The sequence below is a fragment of the Chelonoidis abingdonii genome, chromosome 1, assembly GCF_003597395.2.
Source record: "Chelonoidis abingdonii isolate Lonesome George chromosome 1, CheloAbing_2.0, whole genome shotgun sequence".
NCBI lineage: Eukaryota > Metazoa > Chordata > Testudines > Testudinidae > Chelonoidis > Chelonoidis abingdonii.
In genome coordinates this window covers 69,788,593-69,816,360 of record NC_133769.1, presented here as the reverse complement: position 1 = coordinate 69,816,360, position 27,768 = coordinate 69,788,593, and the positions used below count along the sequence as shown (strand labels likewise).

General features: G+C 42.8%; 1 protein-coding gene across 3 annotated transcripts in view; it reads right to left on the bottom strand.

Moving 5' to 3' along the window:
• RAB3IP (RAB3A interacting protein) overlaps positions 1-26,310 on the bottom strand; it is a 51,267-nt gene extending 24,957 nt beyond the window's left edge. Inside the window, exons 1-5 of one of the 3 annotated variants that reach the window (XM_075066393.1) lie at positions 14,926-15,098; positions 14,691-14,810; positions 10,214-10,489; positions 9,723-9,984; positions 1,544-1,639 (exon numbers count right to left, since the gene is read on the bottom strand). In XM_075066393.1, the coding sequence (XP_074922494.1) occupies positions 1,544-1,639; positions 9,723-9,984; positions 10,214-10,489; positions 14,691-14,810; positions 14,926-15,002 (831 nt within the window). In that variant the 5' untranslated portion in view covers positions 15,003-15,098. Of the gene's footprint in view, positions 1-1,543; positions 1,640-9,722; positions 9,985-10,213; positions 10,490-14,690; positions 14,811-14,925; positions 15,099-26,212 lie in introns of those variants that run through there. The other 2 variants (XM_032796536.2, XM_032796540.2) reach the window with 2 other exon arrangements.
• Positions 26,311-27,768: the final 1,458 nt, after the last annotated feature.

The window sequence follows — 27,768 nt, the reverse complement described above, 5'->3', positions numbered from 1 at the left end:
GGGTTCCCCCCAAACCTCCCAACTCCTGATCAGACACAGGAGGAGTTGACCCAGACTGTGGGGAAGATCACTGAGGTGAGCAAATCTGCCAAGAAGCGCAGGACCCACCAAGGTAGAGGAGGAACTTTCTCACACCGTTTATCCTTTGGAGTGTTATTCATAAAAAGGAATTTAAAAATATGAATTGTGTGTGCGCACATAACTGGCTGATGGTAAAGACTGGTACTGGATTCCCAAGATGAGAAAGAAGTGAATCTTATAATTTCCGCTTTTAGTATTTAGATGGTTCCTGTAGAAAATCTAGCTATAGTCTCTAGCAATGATAGGAATTCATATAAATACTTTACGTCAGAGAGAGGAACGCCTTAGCACAGAATTGGTAAGTAGACTGACTTACCTCTCCTCTACATAGGTTACACTAGTACAAACCCCTGTGCCCGTTCAATGACCCAAGGAAGCCAATGAGATTCTGCATAGACACAAAGGTCCAGGGATGTGGATCCCAATGCAGGATCAGGGCCCTGGGCCCTAGTGAAGTAATCACAGAAGTAAAACTTCAATGGTATGTTAACATTTGGGAGTGTTAAAAGCTTAAACACATTACAGAATAGTTACTAAATGCCCTACATTTCATGTTTTGCACATCAAATACAGATTAAATAATATACTTTTTCATGGCATCAATTTAATGCTTCAGAGGTATATTTATTTTTATGTGAAATACTTACCCAATTTATCTCTTTTTCCCCCTCTCCTTTCTCATTTACCATCACACACTTCTACCTTACTCTTTCTAGTCTTCTATTCATTCTTTTGCAACTATATGCCTCTGAACTTAATTTTTAAAAAATGATGCTAGTCCTCTGGATGCTGCCTGAAGTATAAATATATCTTTAGAATGGTTTCCTGAGACAGCGCAAATTCATTCTCTTTATGATGGCAACACTGTTCTTATCGTAACTTTAGAGATCGATCCCTTTTGATATCTATGCTTCTGATTGCGCAACCAGATTCTATATTGACTGGCTACACAAATGCACATAAACAACAACTGTGTATATTTAATAGGTTTATTTCAAAGTTTTGGGGAGAAATGCACCTGGCCGCAAATCTAAAAGCTGGAAGCATGAAGAGTTATATTGCACTTCCAACAGGAACATTCATTTTTCTGTCCCCCTCCATGTGGTCCCAAATTTACTACTTTTTTATGCCATCTTCTACACAGATAATCTGGCTTTGACAGAAAATGGTTATACAAAAGAGAAGAATGACATATTTTAAGCTTTCTGGTCTATTTTTTCTTACATCCCTCATTTTGGGTGCAGTAGGCAGACTAACAAGTCTAATGAGGTCTCTCTCTCATATACATGTAAAGCTATATGATTTCTTGCTCTCAAGTCTCCACTTCAACAGGCCCAAGCTTTGAGACCACAAATTCTTTTGCAAGCTTGATTTTTCTGTATCACAGTACAATGTACTGATGCTACATAACACACCTTGCCCAGTCTCCTTTAATTATATCACAGCAAAGACTCAAACAAACCTCAAACAGACTAGCTGTAAGTTCTTCCAATTCCTGTCCAAGTTGATCTCGCACTTTAGAAAGTCTTTCACATTCTTCATCTTTTAATTTCAGCTCCTATGGAAAATAGAAAATTATTATTCTAACTTAATGTAGTAGTTTGTGGGCTTTTAAAGCTCTGCCACAAGTAAATCAGTGTGAACAGATAACCTTTGCTAAATAAAACCTTTCAAAACATTGAACTTAACACTAGAGGCAATAACATTCATGCTGTATATGTATACCTAGTATTTCCTTCTATATGGCAACCTGTCAGGCCGGTCTAAAAATAAAACTAAGCTAAATATGCGTTTCCAAAACTCTCTGAAGTACAAAAAGCTTCTTTCCTGAAACACAGAAGACTACATTCACTGAAACAGAATGTAGAAACCAAAAGGAGAATATATAAAAGAATTCTATAAGGTCTGGTAATTTCATAACTTTTGTATTGTGACAATAAGAGTACTGCTTTTACTGGTGCTGGATATAGCTGTATAGTCAATATACACCTTTCAAAATTTTTTATTTTAATTTAAAGAAATGTTTTATTTTCTTTACCTTTAAAGAAAATTTGTCTGAAGAAGAGTCCCAGTTCTCACAGAATCTTTTTAATACATTTTTAATATAAAGTTTTGTCTCCAGGGAGCTGCCTTACAGTACAGCTCTAGCTAACTCCAAAACAACACTCTAGTTATATCCCTGCTCCTTGTAAAGGCAGCAATATGCAGTCAAAGCAAATCAGTTTAATGCTACTTATAACTGTCTACTATATCATTAAAACTTGGCAAGTGGGAGGCTTGATCTTATTTACACTAAGACCCCTATAGGCCCCTTTACACTTCCAGAACATTGTCAAGTGGGCATAAATTACATTTACTCCCACTTTAAGATCTTAACACTGAGCCAAGCAGTGTAAAGAAATCTTAGTGTAAATGATAATATGGTCCAAAATTTCTTGAATATACTTTATAAATTGAAGGAAAAGCTCAGAAGAGTTTTCCTATTGCCAGTCCTTCCTGATATTAGAATACTGCATATAGTTAGGAACAGCGGCAGCTGGAGCCCAAAACAAGTGGTAGTGCTGCAGGTGGCAATCTCCCACAGTGCCCAGATTGATCATGTTTTCAGAGTGAAACACTTGGTTTGGAGTATTTTGATAGGTATTCGGGAGGTTGGTGAGGAAGTGGGAAGAAAAAAAGGGGGAGCACTCTCGTCCTTCCCCCCAGTGCTTGGCCCTTTCAAAATGAAAACCTGGGACCTTTTACATGAAAGGGCAGGGTGGGAGAAAACAGTATATATGTCACTTTAATGCCTTTGGTGTTGTCTTTATCACAATCTCTCCTCTTTCAATCTACCATTCCCCAGGTACACTAACTCATTAACCAATTGATTCTCAATTCCCTTGCACTCATTTGTGCCAAACAAACCCATCCCCCTTCCAGCTCACAGCCTGCCAGACTACATCAGCTCACTCCAAACCAACTTTCACCAACTCAGAAGCACCTCCACATATACCCCAAAACAATTTATCTCCGTAGTCAAGAAGCCCTCATCTTCCTATTTAACCTGCAATAGCTCAGAACTACCTCCCACCTCAGCTCTAAGCTCTCTCCTATTCAAGACTCCGGGTTCAGAACTCTTTTCCCTTCTACTTGACATCCAACACCAACACAAGGCTCAAAAATCCTTCCACCCCACTTGTTGATGGGTCTGGAAAAGCAGAAGAGGTAGCAGGGAGGGTGTGCATGTGATTGAAACAGCTCCACTGATATCTGTATTCCCTACGTAATACCGCCTCCCTCTGCTGCCCTCAGTCCACGTTACATAGAGCTAGACTACCTCATTGGCAGCCACTATTACTGAAGCCTCCAGGTGTCCCAGTCTCCAAATGAGAGCATGTGACACTGCACTCCACAGTACATCACTTTATATACATGTGATATTTTTGGTGGGGTTTACACTCAATAGGCTTGAATCATCAGCTTACTCTACTCATGACACTCAGTGAAAGCAATAAAATTAAGCACCACTGAATACACGGTAATGTGATTTTTTAGATATTTAAAAATAGGGGTATTCTTGAAGCCATCACTGTTCCTGAATTCTCAAGTTACAGCTTTGGGTCTTAGCACCCTACATTCCCCACAGTGGGACATGAGGCTACAGTCACTCCACTATGATGTAGAACTCAGCCATTCACAAATTTTGTCACTGCCACAATAGAATACTCTAATATACTCTACTTAAGACTTCCCTTGAAAATCACCCAGAATATTCAGCTGCCCACCCTCGCACTCCCTTGGGGGACAAAATCACTAAGACGACATAGAACCAATGCCCAAATCTCTGCATTGGCTTCCTATACAGTTCTGGAAGCAACTGAAGGTGTTCCTGTCATAAGTAGATAGGTAAGGTAAGGGTTAAGTTTCTTTTACCTGGAAAGGGTAACCAAACACCTGACCAGAGGACCAATCAGAGAACTGGATTGTTTAAAAGTCAGGGGCGGGAATTTGTATACTAGGGGTCTTTTTTGTTTTCTCGACTATGGGTAAACAAGTTTCCTTCTAACTCTCTCTTATCTCAAATATTCTACTAAAAGTCTGTGAGTACAAAGGAGAGCAAAGTAATTCGGCTATGAAGAGCTTTGTGTTGTATGTACAGATGTGGATTGCTGTGTCTTGGTTGTTTCCTTGGCTGTGAGGGACAAACTTTCTCCTAACTCCATCTTATCTCAAAGTTTCTCCTAAACATCTGTGAGTACAAAGGAAAGCAAAGTAATTCGGCTATGATGAGCTTTGTGTTGTATTTACATGTATGTTGATTTGTTGGACTGGTTTAATCGGGCTATCTTTTAAATCAGACTGTTTATTCATATTTTCTTATAAGCAAGAGCCTGTATTGAGTTTCTTAATGCAAGATTATTGTTTTATATTTTCTTTCTTCTTTTTTTCTATAAAGTTTTCTTTTTAAACCTTGTGGAAGTTTCTTTTCCTAGTGAGGCAGAGGGGGGAGGGAAAAGCCCAAACTCTGTGTCTCACCTTCCTATTGTCCCAGGGCGGGAAAGGCTGCAGGACAAAGGGAGGGGGAATCTCTTGTGTGAGCTGACTAGGTGAATGCCTAGCCTCGGGGAAGCTAGATTGCCTCTCCGGTTGTATTCAAGGAGTGAAGTATAGCATTGCACCGGCTAACCCAGGAAAGAGGTGGAAGCTGGGAGAGGAGAGAGAGAGACCCAGGGGTCTGGGTCTTGGGGGTCCCTCCAAGGAAGGGTTGGGGACACCAGAGAGAGGAAAGGGGGGTCAGGCCCTATAAATTCCTGACCTGGTGGCAGCGAGAATATCCAAGCTGGTAGTGAGCTTGGGGGAGTTTCAGGTAAGCACCCAGGTTTTGGATGCTAAAGTCCAGATCTGGGATAGGAGGCTATTACCACAGTTCCCAATTGTCTTCAAAAGCTTAAACGCCCTTGGACGTAGTCATAAGAAACCACATCTCATTTTGTAGCATTAAATTGAGCTCTTGGTCTCAATTCCTAGGAGAACACTGGCAGCAAAATTTTCTAATATCCTGCTTCTGGACAACTAAAGTTTGACAAACTCAGGGCACACTTATAGGCCCACCTAGTTTGGAATTTGTAGATTTTATTTTATTTGGGAGCTGTGTTTATTTTGGGTTTGTTTGTGTGACAGTTTCATTTTTTGTTTTTCCGATCTGCAGCCTTTTAACTTTTTTGAAAGATTGTATTTCGAGAGGTACTATGCATGCAAAGGCACAGCAATTAAGGTGTATCTCCCAACTTAATATCTATTGTTTCACACACAAGCAGCTAGCTTTCCCAAAGAGAATGCTGTAGAAAAATGAAAGAGGCTAGGGAGACGGATGCATATCTTGTGGTGGGAGAACAGAAAGAGAGGAAAAAGAAGAGGAAGACCATGGAAATAAAAGGAGAGAAACAGAGTACAATAAAGGAATTAAACAGAAAAATAAACCCAAGGGAAGACAACACTGAAGTCAGCAAGTTTATATTTACTCATGTTCCTTTTTGTTTAACTGTATCTCTCGAGGAAAAAGTAGGGGAGTTGAAGAAGGGAAAAGGCAGGTTTTGATCCAGGAATGGTGAATATTCAGGCCTCGTATGTTTCTACAATGGAGAGGGAACATACCAGCACTTAGTTTTCAACTTCACTGTTTGTAAAGGAAACATTACATGCATCAGTAAGCCTCAAAAGGAAGTTAAAATAACATTAGGTAAAGCATTATCTTAAAGTCACATTGAAAGGTAAGACTAGTTTTGCCCACTTTTAAACCTTTAAAGTGACAGAATTAACATAAAATATTGTGGTTTAGGTACATGGATTTCTTTTATTTTATTTTATTTTTTAACTGTTCAGCTTGTGGTGATTGGAAAGACTACCTTTTTAAGATTCAGTGTAGGCTGTCAAATAATAAGACTAGTGGTGTAAACTTATTTAAACAATAAAATTATCCAAGCATGAGTTCAGTTTTGGCTACGTTACTGAAACATAACAAAAAAGCAGAGGACACCCTATATAGCCTATTGCTCTTAGAAGTTTGGCTAGACGTGTCAAATCTTAAATCCTGTTGGGCAAGTTTCCAGGCTGTTATTTAGGAGGAACATAATACACTATATATTACATTGTCAAACAAGCTAAATATTTTGCACTATGTGCTTTAAAAGCAAAGATATTGAGACAGATGCTAAAGACTTTTTCTTATGTCTGAAGCTGTTACCGAAGACTTCACTATACTCAGCTATGAGTAATGAGAAATAAAAAGCACAAGCTGAGACAGTTGGTTTAGTGGCAGTCCCCACGTGGCTACTTAACTTTTTTTTTTTTTTAAGCTACTCAGAGAAAATCAACTAATTTTAAACCTGAAAACTCACAAAATTACTATGGAATTATTTCACCCAAACTTTTAACCTGCATGCAAAAACAAAAGTCAAAAATAGTCTCCCTATGCAGATAGATAGCAACAGTAGTGTTTTTATTACCTGACTAGATCCTCATGAACAAAGTGTTAATACAGTACCACATATATACTACTGATAAAGTATGTCAGCACAGTCCAGCAGGATCTGCACTTCACCTTTAATTGCTTAAGGACCAAGAGGCTTGCTCTCAGCACTCATTTGTTTATGGGAAGTCTGGTTTTCCTTGGAATGCTACAGCATAATCAGATATTCCAGATAAGCTCCCAACAAAAGACAATTTTGAGATGTGAATCACTTAAGATGGTGAACAAACAAAAGGATCTCCCTTGAAGCCATTCTCTGGTGCTCTCCAACAGGTCATGGAATGCTGTACATCAAGACATGGTCACTATTCATCTGGATGACATCTAAATTTGGTTGGCTTATTTTTCTTAACCGCTTTTGACAAACACCTCTATCTGATGTTGGCAGATATAATAATATATGTGTATAAAGACATCACTGAAAAAGGTCTTAGGTACAAGTTTACTGAGTTAGTGAGTCTTGAAATGACCATGCTCGGTTAATCATTTGAGTTTGTTGATATTTGCTTTAATGAAGGAATATGGCTGATGAGTTGCAAACTTGGACAGCCCACACAAAAGGTGCCATTGTGGGTTGAAGTGAAAGCATACTTGCACTGACTGACCCCATATCCCTGTTATCTTCAGTATGAAGTTGATGAGACTGAGTCAACTCAAGTTCTCACTACAAGACTGCTTTTTTGCATTGGTCCACCTGAGCTTGTCTTCGCTGACCTTCTGAATATGCTGCAAAATGGTTATTTTATTTTAAGAAGGCTTTTGGGAAAGGGTGGGTTTGAAGGTTTGTGTTTTATATAATTCTTATTATACTTGCTGGTGACTGTTTATCTGTCATGGAGGGATGGGCAGTCCTTTATATTGCTATGTTATATGTACTTTTTTATTTATGGAATGCACACTCACAGCACTAAATTGGTGCCAGAGATATTTAAATCTAAAGACAGATACAGTCTAGTTCCAATAAATAACTAGAGAGCTTTAATCAACCTTCCTACCAACTCCACCACTCTTATCAGGAGACATCCATTAGGAATAAAATTAAGGATTATTAGAAAGAGAAAGTGGAAACAGCAGGAATAAGTTCAAAAGGAGGTTCACAAAGAGTTGAGACAAAATTAAGTTTGCAACAGGAAAAATCTGTGGATAGGAGAATGCTTTAGGATATCTGAATTCAAGAAATATCTAGAATAAAGTTGAAGGCAACCCTGGCTTTTATGTCAGACCCAAACATCCCCCCAATCTTATAAGCAGCTTTGGATGTGGTGGCTCATCTAGATGGAAGCAGAGTAAGCATAACTGTCACTGAGACCCCCAGAAATTCTAGGATATTTTCTCTTTGCAACCTTGCTGATGGTGCCAGGCATCTTGAGAAATGACTAATGTCTGGCCTCTATGAGGGAAGAAATGGGTTTTCCACGACCATCCAAATCATTAGCATAACAGATTTTCTATGTCCAGAAACACTATCAGTTTTGTACATGCCCTGTTCCCTGTGATAACTTCACCCAGCAGTGTCTCAAAAAGATGAGAGAGAAGGCACATTCAAATACATACATGAATATTGGGCCCTGTTAGGTAGTTAGGTTGATGTTAGCCTTATCTGGGAAGTTTTGAAATTGGGGAAACTATCTCAGATTTTCTGGTTGTTCTCATGGTGACCAGGGCTATGTTGAAGTTGTTTAGGTAACCCTAGCTATGCATCTGTGTACTTTCAAGTGTTTGGGGTTTTTCTGTAAAGTGGAACTTTAAACTTAGAAAACTACAATGAATTGAGAACTGGTTGGTGACAGTGATTGACTTTCCCCAAAAACTTAACCACAGCTGTTTTTTGGTTTTGGTTTGTTTGCCAAATTCCAACAAAATAAAACACCATAGCAAAGAATGGAAAGTTGGCTAAGAGTGATTATTTAGTGGAAAAATATCAATATTGGGAACAATATGAGAACCCATATTTAAAATTTACATTAACAATCACAATGAAGGGGGAAATACAGCCATGACAGAATTAATGACAACATCCAACACTGAGGGGGGAAAAGCATTCAGGAAGACTGATCCAAACATGTGGCAAGATGGGGTTAAATACAAATAAATATGGAGAGGGAAAAGACAGCACATCTACAAACTGGGTAACATCCACCAGGAAACCAGTAATGCTAAGAAAGACAAAGTGGCATTAATACAATAAATAATAACGCTTTGCATTTATAACACACCTTCCATCCAAGGAAGGCAAAGCACTTTACAAATACTAATGAATTACATCTCTGTACATTGCATGGTAAAAAAGTATTACTTCCATTTTACTGATAAGGAACAGAAGCAGAGTTTAAAGGACTTGCTCTGGGTTATATGTCTGTGTGCAGCAAGAACAAGAAAATGAAACCAGATGTTCTGGTTCCCAGTCAGTCAGTCACACACTTTAGCAACAAGGCTATTCTACCTGACAGAAGACAGCATTCCATTCAAAGTATGGCATAATGGTACTGTGAAGAGTGCCACTCGTGTTCTTATTTCTTCTTTCATATACATGCATTCCTATGATACATCATTGTAGTATGTGAAAACCTGTATTCTAAAATATTTCTATTTTCTATGGCATCTACTATATTTATGTATCAGACGGGCAGCCGTGTTAGTCTGGTTCTGTAAAAGCAGCAGAGTGTCCTGTGGCACCTTATAGACTAACAGACATATTGGAGCATGAGCTTTTGTGGGTGAATACCCACTTCTCTCTCCCACACTACATTTATGAGAGACAGAAGCCTCAAGAGGTACATTATCAGTGTCTATAAATATCTACAAGGTAACACTAGAACAGAAGGGAATTATTCTCAGAAAGGAGGAATGGCCTAAGTTTAAGGAAAGAAAATGTTTTAATTTAGACATTACAGAAAAAGATTTTCAGAAGAAGAAGAAGAATCAATACGGAGCACTCTACCAGAGAAGGTTTGAGTCATTATCACTGCAGATATTCGGGATCAGATTACATAAAATAATGTAGTGATAATCCAGCAAAACATGGGGGACCCAGACTGTTTGACTTCTGACCCATAATTTCATGACAGTACAAATCTCTCTCTATTCTGCAAGCAGAAATCATTAGAGAATACAACAAAACAAATCTTACCCTCTGAGCTTTTGCAAGTTCTTCTTTCAATCTCTCATAGCCTTTCTCTCTTACTTCCAGTACAGATGGGCTCCGTAAGTGAGATAGACTGTCTGTACTCAGCCCAAAAATATCTTCATTCCCTTCGGAAACATCCGTTAGTGTAGCACCCTGCAAAAACTCTCTCTCTGCATTATTGCTCTTCTTTCTGGAATTACTGTGTTTCGATGACCCACTCTGGGGTCCAGAGGTAGAACAAGGAACCGTGTCTGTAACATTGATGCTGGAAAGAAATGACATTTCTTTATTTAAATAAGAACACACGTTAAGAGGAATACGTCTTTTAGAAATGTCAGTTTTGCTGTTAAATGTGCCACTATAAGCATAATTTAACATAGATATTAAAGATATTCCTAATATTTTACTGAAGACATGCTATGTAAACTATTTAAATAAATTAACAATATTTGCATTTAAATAAAATCAGATGTTAGTCATCATCAACAACCTACTTGATGCCTGATGTTTCCCCACAATTTAGGTGCCTTGGAGATGAATAAACAGGTTGTGTGGGAAGGTCAGAAACATTTAATGCATTGGGCTGGATAGGTGTAGAGCACACAGCAGAAGGATGTGGGCGGTAGATTACGCTGGGTGAGGTAGTTGGTTCCTGAGACCCTGGCTCATACACTCCAAGAAGATCCGGTGTAGTGGGAGAAGCTAGGTTCACTTCATGAAAGCCTTCCAATGGGTCACTGGCCATAATAAAAGCCTCATCATATGAAACCCTGAATTAAATAAGCAAATGATTAGTAAAGAATAAGTTTATATATTACATTATTAACTTCAAATGCAAGCAACCCATTCTTACTCAAACACTGGACAGAATGTCTGAAAATGCAGGTGGCTTAGAAGTAAGCTTTAGATGCCTGCTTACCAGAGTGATGGGAACTTGAATGTGTGTTCTGTTTTATACAATGAAGTCAGGTTGCACTAGATTGCAGGTGTCTCGTAAAGCTATACAAATGTGCTGAACACACAGGTTGTGTGTAGTGGAGTAGGGAACAGAAGTTACATGAGAAAAATGGAAGCTTTAGGTAAAACCTCTCTTTTCTACCGAGATCAGTACTCTACTTTTGATCACAATAAAATAGAAAGGAACATAAGAAAGCTCATATTCCAGTGTCTGAAATATTTCCAATCAGTGTATCGTTAAATAAGTCTTCCAAAGTTTCATGGTTTGTTAAACTACAGGCCTGTTCCTGAAATAGCTCACTCAAGTGGCAAAAACAGCCAATGGGACTACTCAGCCAAATGAACCTTTAAATGTATATCTTTAGCATATTATATCAACCCAAAGATAAACAAAATAATAATACTATGAAGTGGTAAAATACTAATAAAACTGCCATGCACAAATCTCTGCATTTTCCCCACATTCACCATAAGGTGAAAATTCACTATTTTGAATTGAAAAGGTTTGTTTTCAGCATAAAATCAGGGAGACTATGTGCCCTTTACAACCAGGTAACTCCAATTTTAGAGAAATTTCACAGGGCATCCAAACCCTTTGTAAAAGTCAGGGTCCTACATTTCAGGGTTCAATTTGGAAACTTGAGGCGAAAACTAAGTACCAAGTACTTACATGACCACCTCTGAAAGTGGTGGAACTGCAAACAGATTTTTCCTATGGTTTATAAGCATAAATAAATGCAATATAAAGTACGTCTCTTCATGTAGCTGCATAGCACTATGGGAAAGAATTATAGCATTTAAACAACAGACATGTATGGCATTTTATAGACAAAAATCTGCCCTGTTTAAATCTTACAATTTAAAAAGACAGCACCATAAATGATAAAGGATGGTGCAAGAGAGGAGGTACACAGAGATGAGATTTATAACAGTCAAAGATCATGTGATATATTTACTATTACATTTGCAGTCAGTTTGTGAATTTTTTAAAATACTTATTATAATGTGAGGACAGTGTGCAGGGTGGAGATCAGCAATTTGCATTTGCAGTAATTTAGTTACTGCATCAGTTTTTGATCCATTTAATAAAAATAGAGTTAAAAGGGAGAGAACTTCACATGCTACAGAAAAACTTAAAACTTCGTTCAAAAACTGTTTTCTACCTCCAGTATTGTATTTGTGCTGGATACATGTACATCGATAATTATTTCCTAATGTGACTAGCTATTTAAATACATTGCCAGGAAAGTTTTCAAAAAACAACCCTAAAACGTTCCTGCACCTGAACACAATGGCTTCACTGTGCTGTTTCTGTGTTAAGTATGCCCTCGCTACTTCACGGAAAGGTCTTCCAGGAAATCCCAGACACAATGCACACTAAGGACCATGTATGGCTTAAATGGGACCTCTTTGTATTCCTGTTCTCTGCAGAAATGTGTTATTTAGAGCAACCTACAATAGTAGTATCCCCCCCCCCCTTGCACAGTGTTCCTTTTGTAAGCAGAGTAAATGATAAATCTACAACTTCTCTACTGTATCAGAAACACGAGCACCTTATTTTTAAGTTCTCATGTAAGCAATTTCTTTGGCCAAAAAAAAAAAAATCTTTTTTCTACACTTGTCCTGAACTATCATAAAATATTTCAATAATGTACTTTGAGGATAAAGCCTGTTTGACTAATGAATGAAAAGATGGGCAGGAGCAAGCTGACAAAAGTACAGACCATTTTCTTCAAGGTTAAACTTCAACAGTATGTTTTCAGCTTCCCGCTACTGAAATCATTAGAGTGAAAGTGGATTTCTGATAACGTTTTAAAAGCTCAAACATAGGGACTAAAAAACTGCCCCTGCACCTATACAAAGGAACTTACTAGACCAGTTGAAAACTGTCCACGACATACCCAAAGCCACTGCCTCCCACCCTGATAAGTCAACTCAATTTCTCCTACCCGCCACTTCACAGTTCAGTTCCCCTTTTCCTCAATAAGCCAATCTAAACTTTCCACGATCACATTTGCACACTCTGCCTCCCCACTTCTCCTTTGCATCCCAATTATTTCAATAAGCAGAAAAAGGAGGGAGGCAAGTCCTCTGGATGACTGAAAGGGAGAACGATTGACAGAATGACATGCCCAACTGGCAGACAAGTGGAAAATATGGCCTAGGAGCAAAATAGGAGCAATAATCCTGCCAGTTCCTCTGTACGTCAATCTCCTTGCCCCATGATTCCCATTTCATCAAGTATGAAAAACTTTAATGTAAGGAACTACTATCACACAAACCAGCAGATAGCTAAAAACTGCCAGCTCTCCAAGATTTTCTGGACAGACGATCAGTGCAGGGAGCATATTAAGAGGCTGAAAAGCAAGTGCCGGAAGATCAGGGACAAGAACTGCACCTCAGGCAACTCGCCAAGGTGCCCATTTTATGACGACTTTGACCAGATCCTGGGCACTGCACCTAGCAGGGAGCCATCCATGCTTCATGATGACCTGGTCAGCCAGGATAGTGCCCCGTTGGCCCTTGAATCCAGTCTGGGGACTGATGGGACCCAGCAGCAGGCTCCCAGTCAGGAGCATGAAGTGACACTTTTAATGGAACCAGTCCCAGAGCAGACAGTGGATCAGGACCAACAACAAATTCTCAGTCCCTACTCAAGAGAGCTGTTTGACACTGCCCCACCCCACGAGGAACAACTGGCTGCCGAGCCTGCAGAGAATCCGATGGAAACAGAAGCCACTTCTGAGTTTGGTAAGCGTATGACTCAAAAAGTTTATTATTACCGTAATGGGAGAGAAACAAAAATGGTAAGCCATGGCTACCAACATTTGGCCACTAGCAGCAGATTGTATCACAATGCCAAGGCATTCCCTCTCTCTCTTCTCTTTCCTTCCACCATGTGGAGTTTAAAATAATGACTTGGGATTTCAAACATTCATAAACAGCTGTAAAGGTTATTTTAACTGTTAAGTCACCAAGGTTTGCTAGGGTCATTCTTGTTTTCCTTTCATTATTTAGAAATTTGCCACTTTGCAATCATGTCTCCTGGGTCTATACAGCCACCAGTAATTAGTGAACTGCATGTGTGTGTTTGGGAAACAGGATTCTATTTCCAAACCTAGTCCATTTCAGTTAGAGGTGAACCATGCAATTTCTGCAGGTCACAAAATCATTTCTCCAAAGTACAGGTGTGGTGGCAATTTTTTCCCAGAACTGTGCTCGGTGTGGGATGTAGTAAAGTTGCAGATTTCAGTGCGTTTTTATGCAGCAATAACAGGATAATTCATGTTAATTCCCTCATGAATTCTGACCCAATCCTGGCTGCTGACAGCTGCAAACTTTTCTTGAAGCAGGAACTCCAGATAGTTAGTCACATTGCAGGGACAGGTGTATTTTTCAGGCCCTCCATATAGCTGACTAGCCCACTCCACTCAAATGTGCTGTTCAGTTACTATTCATTTGAATACTTCAGCTGCACACACTGCAGCTTGGAATAACATCTCCCACTGCCAGTAGGGCACCACAAGAATACTTATATCTTCCAAAATATGAAAGGCCTGAAATGAGAGGAAAAGCCTTTGGCAGCAAGGGTGCTATACACACACCCCCACTCCAAATGGTAATTGGTTATGAAATATTTATGGAACAGAATAAAGGTTATAATTCTAAAATTACCATTGTCTCTGCCCTTCTATAACTGCAATTAACAAGGCTGCATGCAGAGATAATGTGAGGACTGAAGCATCCCCTTTACAATGTGTTGGTTCACTTTAGAACTGTTACATTTTAAGTCCTGGAAATTTCACAATAATTCTGTCCTGCTCCACTGAGCTACTTTAAACCATGACCCTCTGTTTCTTGTCCTATTTCAGGACCCTCAATCTATACTGCCTGCTGTTCTTCAGAACTCAAAATCTTGCCCCATGTACCTTCACGGACTGTTCAAAGAGGAAGCATTTCCGTGATGAAGTTATGGTCAATGTTCTTGAGAGGGCAGACGAGCAGGTCCAGTACCTGAAGACTGGAAAAAGACAAGAACAATGGCATGCTGACAGGTAGATGGAGAGGCTCACGCTTGTCACCGAGGTGTAGGACAATGTTTCAGCAATGGAGCTAGCACTTGCAAAGCAGTTTCTGGAACAGGAACAATGGTAAGGGAGAAAGATAAGAGTTCAACACAGAGGACTGCTTTGCCAACTCCTGTCAATAACAGCTGCAAGAGCCCCAGCTCCTGCTACTTCCCACATACCTCAGCATGATCACCCTGCAACATACCCTCACTCCAGCAGTAGCTTGGACAACTCCATGTAAGGGCGGCCCATGCATCCACGACTCATGAGTAGCTGGGGCAGGGCAACTAAACACCACGCAGTCTTCCTTCTTCCACTTCAGTCTGATGAAAACCTCCACCTCTCTCCCCCACCACCAAGTGAGGGGAATACATGTAAAGAAGGGAAAGGAGAATGTGGGGCATGGGGAGATGTAGCAGTAAGGGGACTGTGTCTGGTATTCACTATTTCCTGCCCGGTAGTGTGTGCGCGCGCGCGGGGGGTGATGATAAAACTAAAAACATGTTCAGGAACAATTAAGCATTAGTAAGCAAATGGTATTCTTCTATTTAGTGTTTACAGCAATTCACATTTCAATAAATTCCACCTGTACAGCCACTGTGTCGCCTCCAACCAAATTCAATGTTCATCATCTCATTTAGACTAACACTGCATAGCAATCAAGCCCAACCCCCCTTCCAAATACCACTCCTCCAAAATAAATGAGCCAGTTTTCCCCTACTAACACATTCATACAGGTACTATTCCCCCTCTTCCATTGGGCCATGCAAGTCCACACTGTGAGAAGGCAAAGCATTCCCCACTTCTGCAGCCCAGATACAACCAGCTCCCACAGTGGTATCTGCACTTTCTGGCTGAGGGTACTGATCCAGCATCCCCTCACTGCAATATATCCATTCAGGGGGAAATGGCTCTCCTGAGACTTGACAAAGGTTGTGAAGAGCACAGCAAGCCATAGTAATGCGGACAGCACTGAAGACACTGGTATCCAAATGGGTTTGCAAACACGTTCAATGTGATTTCAATCTGCTGAAAGCACATTCAGCAACCATTCTATACCTGCTGAGAGTGTAATTACACTTTTTTTTTTTTTGGCCAACGCCTCTGAAATCAGGGTATGGTTTCATAAGCCAAGGCAAAAGAGGGTACAGTGGGTCCCCCAGAATACAGAACGACTTTGGGGACGGCAACATTGTTTACACCAATGTAATTTAGTGTGAATAGCATCCCAGCCTGTCCATGAATGCAGATTCCCAAGTGGTGAAGAACTCTGGCATCATAAACTTTTCCAGTAAAACCCCAACTGACATTCATAAATCTGCATATGTGGTCCACTAGTGCCTGGGTAACAATGGAGTAGTATCCTTTGAGGCTTACATGCTCCTTGAGGAGGGCAAACTATGGGCACGTGAGTCCCATCAATAGCCCCAGCACAGTTAGGAAACCACATTCTCTCAAAACCAGCAATTACTTCCGGATTATGTTGTGTCAGCCACCTTGGGGTAAACCACATGCCTGGTGGCCTCAGTTACCTCTGCCACCACTTTATCCACAGTCAGCTTTCCAACCCCAAATGGCAATGGACCTGAAGCAGTCTGGGGTTGCCAGCTTCCAGAGAATTACAGCAACCTGCTTCTGTACCAGCCAGAGTGACCTCAGATGTGTCTCTTTACATTGGAGGAAGCCCTACAGCCACAACTCACACTCTTCATTCCATGTATTTCAAAAATTCCAGCTGCAACACTCAGGAGCACCTACAGAACAGCAAAAACCATACACTGTGTTGTTACCTATTTAACTGAAAGAAATATAGGAGAGAAGAAAAAAATACCACTTCAGTATGCTTTTGGTGAGGGAAAGTCAACTCTAGTTAGCATTTTCAAAAAGAAACAAGTGTGTATGTTTAAAAGCACTGCACAATTATTGCCACACGGTTCTTCTTTTGCATAAGTAATAATGTCTTGGAGAGATAATTTGTTAGCATTTGTTTCTGCCAGAAGGTTTTTTATTCTGCACTAAAACTAGTTTTCAATATGCCTGAAATTAGCCCTATATTAGATAGGCATGCTCTTTTCGGTAAGCTAAACAAGGAAGGTTTCAAACACTATTTAGCATAATCAGTAATATTAATATGCGTTTATGCTCTATCACAAAGAATTGAAGGGGGAATGACTGTCTTCAGTATTCTAATGGGCTAATCAAGAATCTGTCTTTTTCTGAGGACTGAATGGCCATGAAGGTGGCCTAATTAAGTGCACATACTGTACAATTAAGGTCTTCAAGATTTTGTGATCACTGATTAATTGTCCAGAACACACAGGTTAATATAATGTCTCAGACCTTATCTACACAAGAAAGTTGCATAAATTTTATTTATATAGGTTTTTTTAATTAGTTTAAAACTTATATAGGTTTTAGTTAAACTAGTACAAACCCCCATGTGGACATTCTCATTTCAGTTTAAACCAGGCATTCTCTTCTTTAGTTTAATTGAAGTAAGAGTGTCCACATAGGGATTTGCAACTGTTTAATTAAAGCCTTGTCTACACTGGAAAGCTTTGTGCAGTAAAGCAGCTTTCTGCATCCAACGAAGTGGGTATTCACCCACGAAAGCTCATGCTCCAATATGTCTGTTAGTCTATAAGGTGCCACAGGACTCTTTGCCGTTTCTGCAGTGTAATTCCCGAGGTGTACACACTGCCAAGCCACTTAGTGTGCAGAAACTGCACAGTTGCAGTGCTGTAAAACAACACTCCGATTAGAGGCATACAGCTTTCTGCACTGGGGCTATAAAGCTACAGTGCCAGTGTAGACACCCTGGTCGATCATAGTGCTGCAATTGGCCTCCAGGAGGTGTCCCACAATGCCTGTTCTCGCCACTCCAGTCATCAGTTTGAACTCTACTGCCCTGCCCTCAGGTGACCAACCATGAGCCCCACCCCTTAAATTCCTTGGGAATTTTGAAAGTCACCTTCCTGTTCGCTCAGTGACACGTGCAGTGGTCTCAGTGCATCTTTCCAGGTGACCATGCCTGCTTCACACACCAGGCAATCCCCCGCTTGGAGCAATGCCGAGCTGTTGGACCTCATGTGCATTTGGAGAGAGGAGGCTGTCCAGTCCCAGCTGCGCTCTAGCTGTAGGAATTATGATACCTACAGACATATTTCACAATGCACAACAGAAAGGGGCCATGACCAGGACACATTGCAGTGAATGGTCAAAATGAAGGAGCTGCGGAATGCCTACCACCAGGCACGGGAGGCAAACCACCACTCCGGTGCTGCACCCACAAGCTGCCAGTTCTACAAAGAGCTGGACATGATACTCAGTGGTGACCCCACCTCCACTGCAAAGAACATTCTGGATACTTTGGTGGCTCACGTGCCACTGGAGAGTGGACTGAGCCAGGAGGAGGAAATCTGGGATGAGGATGTGGAGGGGGATCCAGAGGCAGAGGACAACTCGGAGGTCAGAGATGCATGCAGTCAGGAGCTCTTCTCTATCCTGAAGAAGGCTAGCCAGTCACAGCTGTCAGAGCTTGGCAAAGCGCAAACAGGAGAGGAGACCTCTGGTAAGTGGCTTTGATTTTGGGAATTGCTGAAGCGAATTATTGGGGGCAGGAGGGTTGCAGAAAGCAGGCTTGTGTGTATGTATGATGCATGTAACACCACATGCCTAGTCTGAGCAGCAGAACAGGGTGTTGATTGACTCCCTCACTTCATGGGAATCTGCCTCAGATCTCCACAAAACTCTCCTGGAGATACTAGGCAATCCGCTGCTGCAAGTTCTCTGCCACAGCTGCTTTATTATTGTCCCATTAAGAATAACTTCCCCGCGCCACTCTGCCGTCACGAGGGTGGGGTGGGGGGAAGACACCACTGCTGCACACAGGCAAGCCACATAAGGGCCAGGGCGGAAGCCACAATCTTGGACAAGACCCTCCCTTGATTCCCTGCTCACCCTCAGCAGCGAGTATCTTCCATAATGAACACAGCCTATGGAAAACATGGAGACCGTAATGATTATATTGCCGTGCCCTACAGTGCTGACTCTCCCCAAGAGCCACGTGCTCAGTGTACAGTATGGTCCTGAAACGTTGCTTTCCCCAGCCCCTGCAGCTACTCTCATTTTAGGGGTCTTGCAGCTCATGTGTACTTGCCTGGGGTCAGCCAGTTAGTGACAGGTATGTGAACAGGGGCTGTGTCTTAAAACACTAAATCAGTGGTCTGTGTGTTGCAAACAATACTGCTTCTGTAAAATGTTGCCTTTTGGCTTCACAGGTATGACCTTGGGAGCCCAGCCTCCCTCTCTGTTATTGCCAGATGAATGGCTGTGCAGAATTAGAAAGCGGCCACAAAGAACTAAATAGGACTTTCTCTGTGATGTCATGATGCACTCTACGGCCGAAAAACAAGAACTGAAGGAGTGGTGGGACAGTGAGAAGAGGGACCAAAAGGAGAATCCAATGCACCAGAATGAAGCCATGGAGCAGCTCTTAAAAGTTATGGAGCGCCAAGCACACACATGCCACACAATACTAGCACTACAACCCGAGCAGCTCCACGCCCGCCCTCCCCTACAAACACTGTTGCAAAACTCTTTCCCATGCACCCCAGACACTGCCAAAACACTCTTATAAACCTCCTGGCTTGTCTGTATCCACTGCATTCCACTCCTGCTCCATCACAGACCAGCTCTGCGAACTCCCAGTACCCACTGCACTCAACACCCATCCCTCTGCAGTTTAGCCCTGCAAAAGTACAGTACCCACTGCACTGAACTCTAAAGGGCAAGGCTGCATATGATACTTGGACAGATGCAAATCTTTAACCATCCCGGGACCCTCCCTTCCCTCACCACCCACAATGCTGATGTGTTTTTATATTTGTCTCTCTCCTCGGGTTGTTGTTTTTTAATAAGAGAATTGCTTTCAAACCAAAACAATCTTTATTCCATTAATTGAAGGCAAACAGAGCCCTGCAAAGCAACAGAATTTTCTTAAACCTTCATAGTGCATCGTCTTCACCAATCACAATCACCTCCTAGCATTACAAGCACTGCATTTGCAAGCATAACAACAAATATTAGTTGATTTCAGCTTCAAATTGCTGCCTCAAGGAATCCCTGATCCTTATGGTCCTGCGCTGCACCCCTCTAATAGCCCCATCTTTGGCTGTTCAAATTCAACTTCCAGGTGCTGAGTCTCAGCAGTCCAGCCCTGAGTGAAGCTTTCACCCTTTCCTTCACAAATATTATGGAGTGTACAGCACATGGCTATAAGCACAGTAATATTGTCATTGGCCAGGTCCCGTCTCCCCTATAGGCAGCACCAGTAGGCCTTTAAACAGCCAAAAGCACAGTCATTCTGCACTTGCTCATCCTGTTGTTGAACCGCTCCTTGATCTGCTATCAAGGTGCCCCAGGTATGGCTTCATAAGCCACAACATTAAGGAGTAGGCAGGGTCTCCCAGGATCAAAATGGGCATTTCAACTTCCTCTGTGGTGATCTCCTTGTCCGGGAAGAAAGTCTCTGCTTGCAGCTTCCTGAACAGGCCAGTGCTCCAAAAGATGCACGTGTCATGCACCTTTCCATACCAGCCTGCGTTAAAGTCCATGAAACGCAAATCCACAGGTACCTGGAGAACCATAGAGAAATACCCCTTCCGATTAATGTGCAAGGTGGTCTGGTGCCAGAATTGCAACATGCGTGCCATCTCTTGCCCTCCACAGTTAGGAAAGCCCATTCGTGCAAAGCCATCCACAATCTCACGCACGTTGTCCAGAGTCACGGTCTTTCGGAGCAGGATGCAATTAGTGTAGGCCTTGCACACTTCCATCAATATGAGGCCAACGGTTGACTTTCCCACTCCAAACTGGTTACCAACCAATTGGTAGCAGTCTGGAGTAGCCAGGTTCCACACTGCAATCACCACTTGCTTCTCCAAGGACAGGGCAGCTCTCATTCTCAGGTTCTTGCACTGTATGGCTGAGGTGAGCTCATCACACAGTCCCAAGAATATGGCTTTCCTCATCCAAAAGTTCTGCAGCCACTGCTCGTCATCCCAGACATGTGTGACGATGCAATTCCACCACTCAGTGCTTGTTTCCCCAACCCCAAAAGTGGCATTCCACTGTGGTCAGCAACTCCATGAATGCCACAAGCAATCCTGTATCATAGCTACTACGTGTGGCGGGATCAATGTCAAACTTCTCTTGCCTTTGTAGTTTAAGGAATAACTCCACTGCCACTCATGACGTGTTAGTGAGAGTGAGCAGCATATTGGTCAACAGAGCGGGATCCATTCCTGCAGACCAAAGAGGCAGAGTGCACAGTACATGAAACCGCTGAAAGATGGCGCTAAATGTGGACGGAAGCACAGAGATTGCTGGGATCCGATGCAATACATCATAGGGCATTGGGACAGGACCCAGAATGCTCCACAATCCCCTCTGTCTTCCCACAACGCCTAGTGGCAGAAGAAGAGATGCTCTTTGGGATAGCTGCCCAGAGTGCACCACTCTGAATACCTCTGCAAGAGCTACAAGTGCAAACACACTATTACACAGGCAGCTGACAATGTGAACGCACAACAGCGGTTTTCCTTCTGTGCTCTCTGAGCAGCGCTGTATCTGCCAGAGATGTAACTCTGCCAGTGTAGACATACCCTAAGTCTGTTTAAAAGTGGATATAAGTTATATTTATCCATTGCTCATGCAGACACGGTTTATTTTATTTTATTTCTTTAATTCTCAAGGTGTCACTATGGGGCAGAGATAAGATTGTAAAGGTGACCTTAACTGTATTTTAAAATGCTTGGGTTCTAAGTTTAAACTTAGCTCTGAATGTCCTGGCTTTCTAATTATTTATTACCTACAATGGAACTAATACTTACTCTCTCTACAAATCCAGTTTAAGATTTTGCATGGGAATTTCTTTAGATTTTTTTAAATGGTTAAGAATTTTTCAGTAGCAGAAGTCCCAGCAAAGTTTGGGTCACTACTTTCTTATCTCCCTACCATCTGAATCCATCCCAAATTACAGTTCCCGGCTGCCATTATCTCAGTCCCCCTATGCAATTTGTTAGCTACTGCCATTCCGTAATATAACAATGAGATTATATATATATATACACACACACTCCTGCTGCTGGAATTAAAAAGGCTTGCAGCTATATTTTAAGTCCTTACTTAAATACCACATGATACAAAAAATTAGGAAAAAGTCAGACTTTCAAGATCGCTTACTGAGACATTTTATCTCCCAATTGTTTGCAATATAAAAACATCCTGGCTACTAGATATTCTAGCGACAATAAAATTTTGAAGAGGCTACCTTTACACTCAGTGCTATCACATCACCTTTTCTAAAAGTAGCAGCAAAATATTTTCCAGAAATGATTTTGGGAGGGTAGGGTGTGAGGAAAGGGGGGAGGGGAACTTATTTCCAAATTCTTCATTTTTACTTTGAGAATGATTGTATAACAGTGCCCAATGAATAGGTGACTAAGAAGCTTTTAGAAAAAAATACACTACTATGAGGACCAGTGAAAAAACACGTACTTTCAATTTTGGGGCAGCAATGATATTTCTTCTGCTACCTGCATCACATAGTACATGTATAATCATATTCATTTAATGTATTTTTCTATGCAGTGTCTCTGAACACTTAATATTTCACACTCTTTAGAAGAAACAGACTGGGTGTTTTTTACCCTTCAAAACAAGATTTTGTTTAAAATCGTAGATTTTACAAAGCTTATTAATGGAATTGTTTTAATAAAAACAAGATGTGAAAAGAACAACTTGAAAAATCCCATTTGATTCTGGAAAAGTTGAAATATACTATAGTTACAGGTAACATTCCAGATTCTAGGACTGTCAGACACCTATATGCTTATGAAGCTTTTCTGAAACCTAAAATATATATTTTGTCACATAAATTAAAGTCTGGTGTTTATTGTATCTTTTGTTAGAGTGGAAGCCAGTACTTTGCTGGATATAATCAATTGAAATGTCATTACAAATTGATTTTTTTTGTTTTTCAGTTAACATATAGCTGCCAAAGATTTAAGAAACTGACTCAATTTTTACTGTGAATACTCATCTATTTTAAGTAATGTGACCGATCCCCAATTTATTTCTCCTCTCAACTTTACATGACTTTCTAGATTTTAGACCTGATGCCACTGCTACTGAAGTCAGTGGAATTTTTGTCACTTACTTCAACAGGCTCATTTGGGGTGGGATTTTTTGTTTGTTTGTTTATCATCACCAGGAGCGCTATCCCTCAGCCATAAAGCATGTCTACACTGTCCACATCACAATGCTGCCGCAACCGCGCTGTAACCTGGACAGTATAGACATACCCTTTAATACACTGTAACAAGATTTTAAGAATGCGGGGTATTATGGTGTCAGCTGCAAGGTGTGCGCACATTATTTCTTAAAATGACAATGGTAAATTATTTAGTCTACTTTGCTCACAAGGTAACATTAACCTAGTGCAATGGAAGCGTAACCATGCTAAATGAGACAAAAACATGAAAGGCATGACGTGGACACACTCAGAATACCTACACTTCAGTATGTGTCATGTAATAAAATGCAACATAGTATTAACAGGATATTAATACTTAACCAGGCTTCAGTTTTTTCCCCCATAGTCCCAGTCTCCCACTTTGTCAAGGATACAATTGAGCAGATGACCTCTATCAATCCAAACTCTTAAATAAAAAACAACAAAGTTTACTTCTGCTTCTAAAAAGAGGCTGATTATTAATTTCATAATTACTGCAAATTCTAGAGCTGGTTTAGCCATTTAGGCCACTATCCTTAAGTCTGTGTAAAGAGAGACATTCATGTGACTAGAGTAAACAAATCAAACAATACAAAGCAAAGTAAACAAAAATGTGCCAACTGTGAACTAAACAAAACGACAGTACTTTGAAACTGAGAAAAATATTATTGTGTTTGTGTATTTTCCATCTACAGAACAGTTCAGGATTTTGCCCCTGGGAGGATGCTTGTTTGCCAACGAATATCTGTCATAATTCTTATGAAACTAGTACAGTATCAGAAAGTGTTTTGAAAGGTTTACTGTAATATTTGATTGCAAGTGGTGAGCTACACAGAAGTTTAACCAAAATCTGTGCCTTGTTCTTCTTGCGCCAACTTAATTGCATTTTGAAATTGAGATTAACTGAAATCCTCACTATTTAATAGTGCTGGGATTTTATAATGACATGGTATTAACCTCTATATCACATGCAGCTATTCTCTTCTGCAAACAAAAACACTTTGTAAACAACTCAACAATCTTTATCACAACACACTATGAAAACATCAAGAAAGCAGGTAAGCACTTTTTTAAATACCTCAAGATTGTCACTTCAAGCCAGGAGCGGCTTCAGACCAGAATTTCAAGGACAAAGTTTCAGTATCAAATTGAACAATAACAAGCCTGATTTTCACTTTTTATAACAGCAACTCTCTTTCTATATTGGCTTTAATGCCAGATGTAGTTGAGGAAATTAATGCTTGAAAACAATTTCAGCACTACTATATGCGTATCTCATCTACTGTTAAAACAACAAAAATTAAGCCTCTAATTTCACTCATTTTCCTATATGTCCTGATTTTGTTGTTCTGCTGGAATGTTAAACAATATGCAAGAATTTAAAGGAACCCCATCAACTTAAAAAAAACTGGCTTGCTGGTTTCATGCTAAATGCAGCATGATTACTTTAATATTAGAGAAAAACATTCATTTTTTCAGGTTATTTACTTTGTGCATTTGACAGTTCTTTCTGTAGTCAGACTGAGTTTTCCTTGTTTGATCTTTTATACAACAGGTGTGTAACAGAGTTTCGGGGCTTGCACCTGAAACTATTTTTAATTTTTTTTTTAAACTGGATTTCCAGTTGACAAGACAGCTTTACTCATCAACTAACTTGTCAGCAAAAACCCACAGGACACCAAACAGGGATGCAAAGAGGCAAATAATATGTTTCTTTAGAGAATAGTTATCCCTCCCCACCCCAAACACACACACACACAACACAATTTCATTGCAAGACCTGAGCTATGGGCTATAGCATGCAAGCAGTATTAAAGCAGTCTTCCTTACAGATTTCCAGCAGGAAATTCTGCTGAATAACTGATGGCACAATAGAGGCATAAATGAAACATTCTAACTGAGGGGGGAGAAAAGGTGTTTGTATGAACTGTAGTTTTCTGCACAGAAGCAGTCAGTGTTCAAGGGCAGAAAGAGGCCTCTGTTGCTGCTGGTATCATGTGAGTGCTGAGTCAGCAAGGGGTTGCTTAGGAAGAAGAATAGGAAAGGGTCTGTTTGGGTCATACGGAGAGAATAAGGTATAGGAGCCTAAGCGGGGTCTCAGAAACGAGGCTTGGGTTAGACACACACGTGCTGCTGGGGAAGAAGTCATGGGTACTAATGGGAGGAAGACAGGGCACTCAGTACAACCCCTTAGTTCTCTCTGCATGCAGGGACTCTGTGTAGATGCCAAGTCTGAGTTGCTTGGGGGTGGAAGGGGGATCTATACAAGTACAGGGCTTTGATGGGAGTGCTGTTGCTGCGCCCAGGGTGCAGGTTGGGGGGCTGAGTGCAATGGCCAGGCTAATGGGGGCTGCAGGAAGCTATGGTTGCTGGGTGCCTGGGACAGGCGCAGTGGGACTCTGTACAAGAAGCTCTATAGAAGTCAAAAATGGGGGCGGGTGTCTGAGGGATACAGGGGGCTAGGGGAAATGGGGGCTGGGTCTCTGGAAGAGGTAGGCAATGCTGGGGGTTCAGAGGACTGGGCGTCTAGGGGATGCCAGTGGCTCAATAGTGGGTGCTGGGTGTCTAGGGGGATGGCGGGTGATGAGTATCTAGAGGATGCGGGGGGGTGGGGGGGTCAGCGCACCTGCAGGGGGGACAGTGCGGGCGAGGGTGGGTGTCTGGGGATGCAGGAGATGGGTGCTGGGGGGGATGGGACTGTTCGGGCGAGGTGGGTGCTGGGGGAACGGGACTGTGCGGGTGAAGGTGGGTGCTGGGGCGGGGGCCTGTGCGGGCGAGGGTGGGTGTCTGAAGATGCAGAAGGTGGGTGCTGGGGGGCTGTGCGGGCGAGGTGGGTGCTGGGGATGCAGAAGGTGGGTGCTGGGGGGCTGTGCGGGCAAAGGTGGATGCCTGAGGATGTAGGAGGTGGGTGCTGGGAGGCTGTGCGGCCGAGGATGGGTGCTGGGGCTGCAGGAGGTGGGTGTTGGGGAGAGGGGCTGTGCGGGCGAGGGTGGGTGCTGGGGGCTGTGCGGGAGGCAGGGGGTGGATGGCGGACGCCGGGTGCCCGAGGGGGGTCTGTGCGGGTCAAGGGGGGAGGGGTTGTGGGTGTCTGCGCGAGGCGGTGGGAAAGGGAGACGGTTCCCTCTGAGCCCGCGCACAGAGACCGGGGACCAGCCACCCCCGCCTCTTACCTGCCGAGCCCCGCCAGGCCGTTCGCGGGAGCCGCGGGAGGCTCCTCAGCGCCGCAGCTTCCCCACACCGAGCGGCTGGCGCTGGGCCGGGCTCCGCCGAGTCCGCGCGAAGAGCGCAGGCGCGCAGAGTCTCCGTTTCCCCCTGCTCCTCCCCCTCCCACACGCGCGCGCACACACCGCCCCTCCCCCGGGCGGGGCTGGCCAGGGAGGGAGGGGTCAGGTGCGCGGGGCAGGGATCAGCCCAGAGCAGCGTCGTACTGCCGCCCCTCCCCCGCCCGCCCGGCCGGTGTGACGTTCCGGTGCCCGAGGCTCTGTCTGTCCTGCCCAGCAGGGCCCGGGCTAGCGGGGTGGAGCCGCTACGCTGAGTGACTGTTAACCCTACACTGACCATTTTCTATCTGGGGCTTCGGCAGAGCCATGCACACGCTGCAGGATATTTAAGTGTTAATTCCTCTGCCACTTTGATCTTGCCCGGCCACACACACGTCTACAAAGGTTCTGGCACCCAAAGGGCCATTGCTGACCGTCTGTCCCCCCCTTTAAAACCTGGTTCAGAAGGGGACGTGACTTGGCCCAGTTGGTCAGTACCCGGGTCTCATTCTGCCCTGAGCCACATGCTGGCAGCTGGGGTCCTCATGTGCCACCTACCAAAACTGCAGCGGAGGCTCCTCTTGGTGCTTTAGGACCTGCCGGGTCTGGGAAGCGGGAAGGACACGTCATCTGAGGGCTTTGGGCTGGTCAGCAGGGAAGCTCCAGGAGGATGGGGCTAGTGGACAGGGGATAAGGGCTGGGGCAGAGGTGTTGGTTCTGGGCAGTGCTTACCTCATGCAGCTTCAAGAAGCAGCAGCATGTTCTTTCTCCAACTCCCATGCGGAGAAACAGCCAGGTGGCTCTGCACAGTGTGTGCTGCCCCGTCCACAGGCACCACCCCGAAGCTCACATTGGCCACAGTTCCCGGCCAATAGGAGCTATGGGGGCGGCGCTTGAAGTGGGGTCAGCGTGCGGAGCCCCCTGGCTACCCCTACGCATAGGAGCCAGAGAGGGGGACATGCCACTGCTTCCAGGAACCACACAGAGCCACAGCACGCACACGCAGACCAGCACCCGAACCTGGCTGAAGTGCAGGAGCAGGGCAAGCCCTAGACCCTGCTCCCTAGTGGGAGCTTAAGGGCCAGAAAAAATCAACTGGTGGGCTGGATGTGCCCTGCAGGCCATAGTTTGCCCAACCCGGCCCTAGAGCCCTCCTGAAATGTGGCTGCTCTGGCCCTTTGACCGTGATAAACTGTGGGAAAACTTGACTGTCCACCTTGCATGTGACAGGAAGTTTGAACAGCCGCCAATACATCCTACTGCGCAGTCATTTTGGTGTGTGTGCTCCCAGCTACCAGAGCCAGAAATGTGGAGGAGGCGCCTTTTGAAGAACTTCTCTTGTTTGTGCTTTCACTCCTGTTGGGAAACGAGCATAGCTTTCATGAGATTCAATGGTGGACATGTTGGGGCATTTTCTGAAACATTGAAGGCATCTGACAACTTATGATTCAGCAGGAAGAGGAGAA